Source organism: Lissotriton helveticus, chromosome 1_1 (genome assembly GCF_964261635.1).
Source record: "Lissotriton helveticus chromosome 1_1, aLisHel1.1, whole genome shotgun sequence".
Lineage (NCBI taxonomy): Eukaryota > Metazoa > Chordata > Amphibia > Caudata > Salamandridae > Lissotriton > Lissotriton helveticus.
Window position 1 is genome coordinate 2142669662 of NC_136057.1, and position 13329 is coordinate 2142682990.

Sequence of the window (13329 nt, forward strand, 5' to 3'; positions counted from 1 at the left end):
TCAGTTCCTTTCTTTCTGTGCCTTTCAACATGAATCCAGAACTCTGCTCCCAGTCTTGTCAGTATACTGACAACTTCTAAAAGGACAGGTTGGAGTGTGTACTCTTTTGCTAGTGGCCGCACACCTTGAAAAGGTACCTGTGCCTTAAGAACGTACAGTTGTAGGCTTCGGGAAGCCATTCTTTAGGCGTAACAACACTTTTCAACTCTGTGCAGATTGTTTGTAGATACTGTAATAGAAGGCATCGGATGGGAATGATCAGGCAAATGTACAAGTTTGTGCTTATAGAGTGCTCGCACTCCGCAAATAATAAATACATACTTCCAGAATCGCTTAAACAAACTGACAATATCCTTTGAGGGGGCGTGCAGTGTGAATGCATGAATTATTTATGGACTTGAGTAGGTATTTGTTTGGAAGCTAAGGAGTCAATACGTGCCGTCTCTTCTCATATGTAAATTATGGTACTTTGGGTGTGGGTTTTTCTTCCTCCAGAGCAGTGGTGTTGCTGTAATTATTTAGACAAGTGCAGTTTTCACCATAGAATAATAGTGATGTCCTTAACTACCGAACCAAGGCTAGTTGGTGGGGCCCATTTTGCTTGCATGCATTAGGATGTCAGGTACACTGTGACACTGCTCATTTAAATGTCTTCTATTTTAATCGTATGCTTGCCTGCAGACTCTTTTAACTCTTTCTATTAGTAAGTGTGAAATTTAGACACACGAAGATTTGTTAGCATCAGGTTCGCCTCTTACCTAGACAGACATATTTTTGACATTTATGTTATGGTCACTGCCTTGTTCATATGGACACTTACAGTGGGGGCTAAAATGTCTGCATGTGAACTGAGGTGACTGCTTTTATCGGTATATTTATTTTGTACTGTTGGGACATTAGTGTTGCCAAACTTATACACATGAGATAATAACTCGCAATCAGATGCTATAAAAACCCCAGTATTTCTTAGGTCTTGCCTGGCGTTAGCAGCGGATGCGCTGCTCTCACCATGCAAGGCTTCTTGAAATCAATACGGTTTGCGAAGTTGACTTTCGGCTCCAGCCGTAATTTTCATTGGTGTGCATCATTTGATGTCACCAATTATGCTAAACGGGGTGTAAGGATTGTCCAGGAGGCTTTTTAGTCCCTCCTGATTACCACCTTGTCCTCTTTTGGCCCTGCCCACAGGGACTGGATCTTTTACAGGCGGATTTACACGCTCTCCTTTATAGGACAGTAAGCACTCTTTTTCGTTTCATTTGCAGCGCCGTCCTCACGCTTGTAATGGCCGCTCGGACAGCCTCTCCTGTTTCAGCCCCCTCGTTGTTCCTCCAGCCCCTTGCTTACTTGACCTGTCCGTTCTGACAAACACTGTTACTCCCCTAACCGTCGGTGCGGCCACCTTGCCCCAGAGTCTCTGTGGCTGCCGCTGGCATAAAGGACCCCCACCTTAATATCTGCGCAGTACCAGCTTTCTTTAACACATTCACAGTTCTGTTCACCTGAGCCCAGTGCACAAAATACACCTAAGGAACCTCTCAGAATTGCAGAGGGACGCAGACTTCAACAAACAGACTGGCACTCGGTCCCATTACTTAAGCATTGGCATACTGCAAACACTCTGCAGTGTACGTTCATACTGAACCCTCTGCGTGCGTGTGTCTTGCTAAATGGCAAGCTTCTTGTGCACTAAAGAATGCACATAAACCTTTGCATAAGCAGCAGCAAGTGTGTTGTGTGCGAAGTGCAGCACTGTATCGTGTCACTCAATGTGCAGTGATTGCGTACAAGGTTCACTGCACTTTTGATAGCTACTCCGTGTGCAGAGCAGACTATGATCCTATGCGCAAGGGTGCCTATGTATGAGAAGAGAAGTGATGAACAGTGTCCTATGCCGAATGCCACTTCGAGTGCATTACTGATGCGTTAATATGCAGTTCTGGATGTGCAATTTCTATTTCTTCGTGCAGGCTGCCTCTGTGCGTGGCTAAATAGGAAGAGATGAGTGTGTGCTTTTGAATGCACCCCTGAAATACCTAATGTTACTATCAGGTTCTAATTCTGATTCATGTTACTACAAATATGATGTGTAACGTGTCCCATTTTCCACTGATGCATGGAAACGCGATGTGTGTATATTCAGTACTTAAATGTACATTACCGATTTTGTTGCACGAAGTGTGCAGGGCTTAGCAAAAGATAGATGTGACAAAATCTGTGACGTGCTAACAGACTTCATTTTCCAAACATGGGCATTCCCTATTCTCATCTTAAAAAACCCAGCGCTACGCAGGCATTATTTTAAAGCCCCTCCACCCCAGGGTCTCTAGGGGAGGGAGCGTGGTGAGCCACAAACAAGGAGGAATACTTTTTGAGTTTCTTTGTGGGTCTCTTTTTCTAGCTGACTGTTTCAATCTAGTTTTACCCCGATGACCTCAGTGTTCAGTAAGATGTGGCTGACTCAAGAGTTGGGGATAACGGTTCGAGTCTCTGCATGGGCGCATCATCCTGTGATCCAGTGGTCTCGCATTTACGCAAGTTTAAGTTATTGGCATTATAAATGACAATGCCTTTTATTTATTTTTTTAAAACGAAAACAAAAATAAAAGGCATTGTTATTTGCAATGTCAATAGCTCAAACACGCATAAATGCGAGACCTATTGCATTGCAAATGCTTGTTTCTTTAGAGATGCTTCCTGAGGGTACTTGACTATTTGCTGGTACAAGCCAGGCCAATTCGGGGGTTGGTTCAGGACTCTGAGAGTGGTGCAGAGAAGTGTCCCTCAGCTCGGCACTACTAATCATTCCTGGGCAACAGATATTTCTTGATGAGATAGGTATGCTGTGCAATCCACTTTAAACTCAATTTCCAGGGCTTGCGTTTTTCTACTACAGCTACATTTTAGCATAGCACTTAGAAGTAGCTAAAGGGAGTTAGGATGTTAGGAACTTGCTAACGACATTAGTGATGTTCACGTTATTTTCGCTGGTCATGTCATGCATTGTTGCATTTATTGTTGCATTTTGTGTATTTATCATTCATATTTTATGCACTAGTCTTGGATTTTAGGAATTAACATTTTATTTTTTATTTCTTATTGCTATTAAGAGTGTGTTATTCATTTCCCGAAAGAGGATTTGGAGTTCTGCTGTGTCCTGAACTCATCTAGAGATATTAATCATGACCAGAAAATACAACCCGCACAGTGTTGCTTAGTACGTCATGGAAGGATAACAGTCCAACTGGATGTCTAATTTATTTTGGTGCACTGAACTAAGACCTTGCACCAGGGAGAGAAATCAGACCTCTGCAGCACTGGGAAGAATTACTGATTGTGCCAATGGCCCACTGCACCTTTGCTACATCAAGGGCAGAAAAGCATCCAAAATATGACATTCAATGAATGATTTTGCATACAATAATGCAACCTGGAACAACTTTTACCCAGATCATTTGAATTACCTGGTTGTTCGGCTTCGTTGACAAGCATTTTCTAAAAAAAAGCGTTTCCTTTACACAAAGGCTGTCACATGTGGATCCATCAATGATTCCCTTTTTATATTTTTCACACTAAAATGAAAGGAAAAATAAAATTAACCCAACACAGACAATATTCTGTAATGTAAGAAACGTCACATGTATTAAAGAATTCAAAGTTTTGTCATATAGAAGTTGTTTACCAAACACCTATGCAAAGTCTACATTGTAGGCCAAAAGATTGTAAAGGGAGAAATACAGCAAAAAGAAAACACTCATGGCTCTATGCTGCTAGACCTGGACTTGTTTAATTTGCTCTATGTGTATGTGGATAAATAAAACATCGTAAATGCTTGGGTGGTCCTCCACATTTTATCTACCCAGAGGACTGCACTCAAACTGGGTCACACAGCTGATAGAGGCCACTTCCTATTGCAGAATGACTAAGACTAGGTCAGGACAGACATCTTTCAGGTTGCACTCGAATATCCCATATGTTGGGACTCGCTCCCAAACATTTTGGTTGTTCTGGATTCGAGGTAGATTATAAAAAGTACCATGTTATCTAGAATGCCACCTTTCCTTTCCATAAATCCCCTCACCATCCAAGGTTTTAATTTGTGTTGTTTCTGTAATTGATTTTACTATAAAAGGCTTCAAGGAAAGTGCATTTTTAAGAGAACTTAAGTCAACTGATACGGCATTGATAGCAATATGGAGGCTAAATCATAATGATCAACTAATACTGTTGTGCGACAGGACAAGTACAATCATACCAATTATGGATTGGCAACAATCACTTAATAACGTCTTTTCATGTCTTCAGGTTGCAACCATAGACAAGTACTAAAGCTGAAACTGAATGTGCAGCACAGCTTCTATATCAAACTCAGAAAGTGGCTCAAGACATTGTCGAATCCACTTTACATAGCCCTTCTTTTGTAACTCACCAAATGATTTTTTTATTTTTGATTATTATATACTTACATTTATTTCCATTGTAGAATATGGGGACAAAACTGTGATTCGCTATAGTTAAACCCCCGCCCCTTCCTCAATAATGGTAGTGAATAGGGTATTACATTCTGAACATCTGCATACATGGTGTATTCCATGACGATTTTCATAGATACTTGTTTTTGTTTAAAAAAAAATCTATGTAACAACATCAAGGATGCAAGAGATTACATTTCGGCAGTCAGATAAAATTACATCGAAGGGGCCTCTCGACTAATAGTGGAGTTGCATTCCCGTGTGAAGCCACTGAACAGATGTGGTTTCCCTTAGGCCAGGAACGAGCAGCTGCGAACACACTGCAGGGGCTGGGGCTGCGTTGTATGGGTGATTTTTTTTAAGATGACGTGCTCCGCTGTTGGGAGCTGGTGGGTACGCAGGGTGGCACACATACTGTTCTGGCTCCGTTTCACTAGTACAGGGTGCGCCACTTGATGCAAGAGATGCCGGGGTGGAACCACTGGAGATGCCCACGTTGATCTACCTACTCCAGGCGATATCTGGGGGCCCTATCAGGCGTTTCTTGAATAAGCAAGACATTTGACAGGCAGGTCTAACAGAATGACCCCAGACTAGTGCTGGGTTCCCCCTTGCCAGCAGGTTTGATGTCCCTGCCTTGTTTATAGAACACATTTTTGACAAGGCTGCTCGAAAGTACTGAGTACAAACATTAAGGACAGGAGGGATGAGCTGGCTCTAGGAAGCACTGCCAACTCCTGGTCACTAATGGGGCAAACAGTCATGGTCCAAAGAAGAAGAGCTCCAAGCTCACACCCTCCAACACGCCTCCACTCCACCGAAACACCAGCTATCAGAAAGGGAATTCATAATTTTGGAAGAGAAGACTTTTACCAACTTAATAAACACACATTGGTTGGGTCCTAACACAAGTCTTGGTGAACGACTGGCAGCTGCGGCACAATCAGCAGGGATTTTCCTGAGAAATGCACATAAAGTTCAAACAATACCAACAAGTTTAAAGTAAAGAACACAACACAATACAATTCCCAATACAATTTACAAAAAGGAGAGAAACATATAATAAGCAAAGAAACCAATTATTAAATTATTAAAATCGAAAAATGGCAACCAGAAAATTTTAAAAGTTTTAGGCGAGGGTTATGCTGTTCCTTCTCCACTTTTTTATTAACAGCAGCCATAATGAACTTCACTTAACAGAAAAACTACCTATCCCTTAAACAACAGGGAAGGTATGAATGAAACACTTTGTCATATCAGCCAATTAGAGCTCAGTGCACAATAATAAAGTCCTCTGTCCCTATTCATTCTCTCTCTTTTTTCGCTGCTCCACAGCCCTCGGGTCAGGTCTTGAGTCTCTACTCTAGATGAGACCTTCTTTTCTTATTTACTGTACTTATTGTATTACATTTGGTATATTATTGTTTGCCTGCATGCAGGGCACGAGTCCTAAAACAAGCATTGGCAGAGCCAAAAGTTCTCGCCTTTGGGACCTTATAAGTATTTAGTTATGCAGCAAAATATCCTTGGTGCAACAACAACTGTTGCATGGCTAAACACTTATAAGGTCCCAAAGATGAGACCTATTGGCTATGTATGGCTCGCGTCACTACCCTCGAGAGTGATGTCCCTTCAGCGCACTCAAAGGTGTATATTTGTTGGATTCATTCAAGAAAACAGTTTCCTTCAAATTTTATCAGTATGCGATTTATTTTCATCAGTACATTATTTCTTCATAATGTTTCGAAAACATATGTTTCATTCCGCCCAATGCATTTCGGGCATTTGCCCTTCTTCAGGGAACTTATTCCTATAAAGTAATCAGTTGTAACATTCATTAAATTCTGTTGTCAAAACTTTGAAGCATTCAAACAACTATATCATCATGTCAGATACACACACGCGGTGGACGTAAGTGTGTCGGGGGACAATGTACTGATGAAAATAAATCGCATACTGATAAAACTTGAAGGAAACTGTTTTCTTGAATGAATCCAACGAATATACACCTTTGAGTGTGCTGGAGGGACGTCACTCTCGAGGGTAGTGACGCGAGCCATACATATTCCACCCCGGGCCCAGGGGGGTTAACTCCAGCAGCACCACCGACATTGTAAATATATGATATTTGAACACTCAACGAGTGCATTTCCCATAATTCAATCTTGACTTTCTTAGTACCTATTGGCTATGCCAATGCTTGTTTTTATAGGGTGATCAGCCCTGCTCCCCCTCCCCCACACAAACCCACTGCTGCTTCTAGGCAGCAGCCGTGACTGCAAACAGCAGCTAATGTAGAAAGTCTCATCAACCAATGATCTTTGAAGAGCATGAAACGTGGTGGAAGATCCATGGGTGTATAATGCCATAGACATTGGACCACCCCCAACCCTAACTTGAGCTTTGAACACAGCCACACACATCGAGAAACTTTTGAAAGCTGAGCTATTCTGAGTTACTTTCGATTGAGCTGCGTTCATAACAGGGGTCACAACTGAGGAATATTGGACACAGATACTCAACCACCTGACTGGCCTGTTACCTTCCATTCTGCCTCTGTAAGTGTATTTTTGTCTGCACTCTGAGTGCTTTGAAGTAACCGAAAGAAAACACATAGCGCTTAACCAAACCACTAATTAAATAAATAAAGGTTATTAATAGGAATACAGTTTGTCCAACACAGCATTTGCAATCAAGCCAGGATCCCATATGAAACAATGCCTCTAAAAGACAGCATGCAGGTTGTCCAACTGCACAAAGTCTCGACAGCCGGAAACAGTCAGATACCAGACCCAACAATAATCCATACAATCAGTCAGGTTTAGATCTCGGCATATGGTTTGTTAAAAAGGTGGTTCTATTTCAAGGCGCATGCGAGAAGAGAAATCCACAAAAGTCATTTTCCCTGCAACCCGGTGAAGCAGCTTGCTCGGTTTGTTAGGCTGGTCGTCATGCACAAGCCCCCAGGGGCAGCTGCAATTACGAAAACCCATGACTGAGCTCCCAGAGACCCCGATCCAGCATGGAGTCAGAGAGCGGAACCCGGAAGATGACAGCTGGGGGATGGCGGCCACGAGGGGCGCGCTCCAAGGACTTCAAAGTCTGTTAATGGATCAAAAGCATATGGTGCTGCCACTGGGCCGGGCTCTGCTGCCTACCTTTCTGTCTACCACCAGGCACATTGTTCTGTAGTGGCCTATTCACTCGCAATAAGCGATCTGACCATACTTGGAGCACAAAGGTAGCAGATGGGGACCACGTGCCCTACACTTTTTGTAGGATGCTCAATTTCAAACTTTAAAAAAAGTATTCTGCATCCACACAGTTAAACACTGATGCAGTTTTTATTCGCTACTGTGCTATGAGAAATAGTGGAGAGAATATTTTATTTTGTATCTGTGTGTTTTTTGTGTGCATTTAATATAGCTCGAACTCGACGCAAAGGTATTGGAACACTTTACGTGAGCATCAGTTAGGTGTCTGGAGAATGTGTGACGTCACTGCATACATACAGCAAACTTTCATTTAAGTGGCTAACATTAGTACATTGAAAGTAATTCACACATATCCATATTTGCTTTAACTTCCTTTAGATTACTAATTAATTGAGTTGATGCCTTTAAAATGCAGCAAGCCTGCTCAGTACCCGTCTGGTAACTGCTGTATCCAGACCCAGCAGAACGACCAGCTATGTTTACAAGCGATAACACATGTTTTTGTTAAGGGTTCCTGCTCAGCCCAGGATGCCTCCCAGTTTTCATGTCATGGATTCGTTCATAGTAGTTTTGGATCTGGAGTGATGTGTCTGTGGTGGGGAAGCGGAGAGGCAGGCGTAGAATTCCTCCTAGAACCTGTGACCGGTCTCGGTGGGTGATATCTAGGATAGGTTATTTGCACCAAATGATTAAGAGGGGAGTGGTATTTGTTATATGTAATTAACAAATACGTTAAAACCCAATACCAGCTCTCATCATCTTCCCAGCACAAATGCTGGATTAAAAACTCATTGCCAAATTCTCAAAACATACAGCAGGGGAAAACGTTCAATGCGTGCATGAACCCAAATGGGAAAAGTTGCATTAAGTGCATGAGCCCAAGCGGGAAAAGCGCACTGTCTGATTGAGCCCAAATTAAAATTACACATATCCAAAATGGGCTGTGGGTGTGCAACCCACAAATGCCAACGGTCAAAATGTGCAATTGGGGGTGATGCAAAAAAAAGTGAAGAAGATGAATATCTTGCTACATTCATTATTATAAGGGGTGAAGCAAAAATGTGGGCCTGGGCACAACTCAATACCTTGCACAATTCCAGCTGGGTTCAGGGAATGCCCATTCGGGTGGTGGGGGGAGAAATGACACACCCTGGTTTCCACTGCACATAGCTTACAATCGCGTAACCGCAAGCTTGAGGCCAGCTAAAGCGTGTGGTAGCACTTTGAAAACCCACTTACTAAATGTCTTGCCGAGCAGCGCATGCGCTGGTTTAGGCGAGACCTAAAAAGAAGTGAGGGGACGCTGACGTCACGACAGGAAGTTAAGTGACGAAAGGTGGCTTGCACCATTAGACTCATTGCCTCCCCTCGCTCACCCCTTAGATGCGATTGCATCAGAGAAGCCAGCGCGTGAGCAGCGTTCTGAATGGGCTTCGATCTCGCCCCAGAGAGGCCAAAGAGTGAATGTGTGGCTCCATTTGCTCCAGTTATCGAGCTCCCGGTAAAATAAGTGGGGGGACGCCATCCACCCGCGTGGTACCCCGACTCGAGCCCTGCCAGCACGCCATATTGTGCCCTGCGAGTTTGTGCCAGTAATTCTGAAAGAATCTCGTTCTTGGCACGGTGCGCAGGCCCTCAGTGGCCGCCAGACGGCGTAAAATGCTCCTTAGTCACCACGTTCATAAGGCACTCATCGGGCACAGGACCAGTAACTAACAGGTGGGTTTCCTCTTTATTATAGGCATGTTACCTCTTTGAGCAAGTTTAATACTTGAGGGCTACTCGTGGGAACGTTATTGTCCCTTCACAAGTTTTTTCTGAGGTAGGCATGTGTGGCGGGATCGATGGAAACATGAACTCGGGTGGTACTGGTAATGCAGGTTTTATTGTTTTTAACAAACGCTTGCGCCGCGGTAGGTTTCTATAGTAGGGAAGAGGCGGCTCGGATACTCGACGTGCCGGTGAACTCCTCTCCTTCCAGTGATCTACGCCTGGTTTTCCTCCCTCCCGTAGACTTCTGGGGGCTGTAGGCGCGTCCGTGTTGTCAGCCGGTCGCGGGATACATAAAACAAAAGAGAAACGGACTCAGCAAAGAGCTCTGATTCACTGAGAGCTTAGGGGAAAGGGTGTGGGGAGTTACACTCGTGCACACAGGGTTCTGCGACGTGTCGGTAGTGAAGCAGGGGAGGGTTCAGTGAAGGGATGTCGGTGGCGGGTGCACTACGGAGGTTTAAAACCTCTTCTACCCGCCCAGCCCACGATACGGTCCCGTACCTGGGTTAGCCACACTTCCCTTGAAGTGCGGCTGGGCGAAGCGCCTTGTCGTTGGCCTCCTGGCACTGCAACGGCTGGGCTCGCCTCCTCCGTTTCTCCTTCTTCCAGCTCACTCTCGTCCCCGTCTCTCCGTCCTCCGCTCCGTACGTCTCCTTCCTCCCTCCTCGACTCCTCGTCTCCTCCGGGTGATGAACTCCTCTCCCTCTCGGAAGAGTCAGCTTTTAGATCCGGTGTCCCAGCTGACCAGGGGGCGTGGCCGGGATCAAACTCTGTCCAATTAAAGAAACAGCGCTCTTCCTCGTCCCGAGAGTTGGATGAGTCCCAAGGCGTTGTCTTGTGCCAGACCTCGGGCTGCTGTAGGGATGACAAAGAGGGGAACAGACATCGAGGGGGTGTTGGAGAAGGGGCAAGCCACTCCGCCTCCTGGTCACAGCATGGTGTGCGGCGTTGACTGCCAACCGCTAGATGGTACGGCTCTCCAAGTCAACAACAGCACATTCCTCCTTCAGTGATCCACGAGCTTCAAAGAGAAGCTGTCAGAAACTCCTTACATGCTGATTGCGGACCTGTTCTTTTACCCCGCTGGGCCTAAGGTGCAATGCCCTTCTGTGTTCAGGGTCTCTATGGATATGGTGCTAAAAGCACATGACTTTAATGCCGCTTTCATTGTCGAAACATAGTCATCAATACTTTTTCAGTGCCAATAAACGCTTGTGGGGACACGCACCCAAGCCCTACTCAAGTATTCCAAGGACATACAAGTGTCCCGGGGAGCGCCCCTTCTGGCTATGCACACCGCTAACTGCGCTTGCTACCCTTTGCACACTAAAATCCTTACCATGCAGGATGAACAGACCTTCTTCATGGAGGAAGGATAAGTCCAATATTTTCCTTTGGATGATGACTTCTGTGATGCTGTGGACCAATCCATCCACAATGTGGTGTCATATGCCTTTGAGCCCTTTATGAGGCGACTGGAATAACGGGCAGCTTCCTGCCCTATATCCCTCTGTGAGAGGAATAGTTTATACGCCCCTTTGAATGCTCCACCTGTGATCCCTCTTCCTCACCCACAACCTGGTAGGGCTAAGGCTGACGTAAGAACACTAGGGATGAGGACGATTTAGCAAGGCGAGCCATTCTGGCCAAGGAGACTTCCCTTATGCCCAATATGTCTGTCAGGGAGCTGCACCCCACCGCCATTAAGAGATCTGAATGCTGATGACTCCCAAGCAAGGTCTGATGTGGATGGAGAGCAATCCAGGCCTTGGCACCTCTCCTTGAGGGATTCTCCTCCAGCCTCCACCAATTCTGCTTTGCCCGATGATATGCTGGATCCTGATAACTTGATATACCCTAACTCCACTGAATGGGTCCCAGCTCCAAAAGTGGCCTCCTATGTGGCGAGTTGACTCAGGAAGTCTCTTGACAAAGAGGTCCAGAACCTCCTTCAAGCAGGGTGCCCCCGCCGTTTGTTAGAAGGCAAAGTCACACTCACACCTGACATAGATTCCAAAATGGGACCCTTCTCGCCAAATATATGTGATACCCCAAAAAGAGTAATCAATTGGTCCTGGAAAGCATGCTAGGACAAGCTCCTGGATGTGACAGGGCCTTTAACAAAGATGTTGGACATGGTGAAGGACGCCAAGGCTTCTGGGACCCTCATTTCACCTGAAATCCTTTCCAAATGGGCCCAGCGGGCATTCATTCTTCTGGGTAATGCTAACTTAAGCTGGGGGACCTAACACCATCAGACGCAGGTGAGGTGGCTCTCCGGAGACCTCCTTTATTAAAGAACTGGGGAAATTAATCTCTGTGTTTAATGCCCTGGATAAAGTGCAGGCCTCCATTTAGCGCATATCTACCCCTAAGATTTTTATCCAGGTCTGCCCTGGTCGAGGTGCACAGCCGCCTTGCGTCACAGTCCTCCTTCAGAAGCCAAGGCAGATGGGCACAGTGGCAAGACTCCATTTGCTTTGTGGATTCTATCCCTCCAGAGGTGGTTGCCGCCTCTGTGGTTCAAGAGGTGCTCGCAGAGGGTTATCCCAAGGACGTTCTAACAGTGAGTCAAAAATCTTCATCTCACATGGCGGTCGGGCGGGTTGGCCCAGGTTTTAGGCAACTGGCGGGAAATCACCACAGACGCAAGTGTATTGCAAACAATACAAGAGTTTCAGATACAGTTCTACGGCTTCCCTTCACTGCCGCATTGCCCACAGCCCCTAGTTTTTTCTTACTCAGATACAGCTCTCATAGACCGAGAAATCACACAGATATTATTGAAATACGCCATCATTCCCTCTCTCCTGCACCCCGGGGTTTTCGGAGCAATCTTTTTCGGGTGGAGAAATGAGATGCAAGTCATCGTCCGGTTATCAATCTCAAAGAGTTCAAAGGGTGGCTGATCTAGCGCCATAAAAGTTGGGGACTTTCCTCCTATGAGATCTGCTATGCCCAGGAGAACGGATGGTGTGTTTCGATCTCAAAGACACGTACTTCTTGATTCCGATCTTTTCTCCTCATGGCAGATTCCTGCAGTTACAATGTAAAGGCCAGGTGTTTGAATTTCCCTTCTTCCTGTTCAGCCTGTCTTCGGCCCCTTGGTGCGTGACCCAGGTCCTCAAGCTTGTCATGGAACACCTGCGAGCTAGGGGAGTCTGCCTCATTGTCTATTTAGACGACATTTTGTTGATGTAGCAGTGCCCTCAGCATTTTTAGGAACACTTGCAAATGGCTGTGGATCTGTGTACTTCATCATCAAAGCAGAGAAATTCCATCTTCTCCCGACATAGCCTTTTACCTTCCTCAGCTTCGTCACAGACAATGTAAAGTCTTCACCCGACCTGGCCTTCAGGAAGTTGACGAAGATCAAAACGTCATTGTGACAGGCAGCACGGAGAGTGGGAATATATTTTTATTGCAGATTATTATCATATACAATTATTCCGGTCAGGATCATTCCAACCAATACGTACCGTGTCATTGCCACGTGACCTTACAGTACACGGCCATTGAGCCCACAACCCGGAGGGCAGGCGGCATTACTCGAAAAAGTGGCGTACGCGTGCATGACATATCAGTGTGTCCAAGACCGGTCAACAAAGTAACATTCATCTGCTTTTCCTTTTCTCCCAAAACCCCAACATTAACATCTCACAAATAACACATCACAGCAAGGCAGTGCCATCATCCGATAGTCAACAGTGAACATTCTTATATCATACTCTACCTGCAATGATTCCCCCATGTCAATACTCAACACCCCCCCTCCCCTCAACTCCCCCCTTCCCTACAACAATGGCGGTGTGGGCAGTTGCAGGATCTCACAACCAACTCAACTGTGTCCTTTAGAGGCTAGCAAAGCT

At 45.4% G+C, this 13329-nt stretch overlaps 1 protein-coding gene across 3 annotated transcripts in view; it reads right to left on the reverse strand.

Annotated features, from left to right (window-relative positions):
• The window catches only part of DIPK1A (divergent protein kinase domain 1A), a 581055-nt gene that overhangs the window by 203580 nt on the left and 364146 nt on the right, over nt 1–13329 (reverse strand). For all 3 annotated transcript variants that reach the window (XM_078646336.1, XM_078646337.1, XM_078646338.1), the window contains one exon: nt 3465–3572. In XM_078646336.1, the coding sequence (XP_078502462.1) occupies nt 3465–3572 (108 nt within the window). The remainder of the gene's footprint in view (nt 1–3464; nt 3573–13329) is intronic.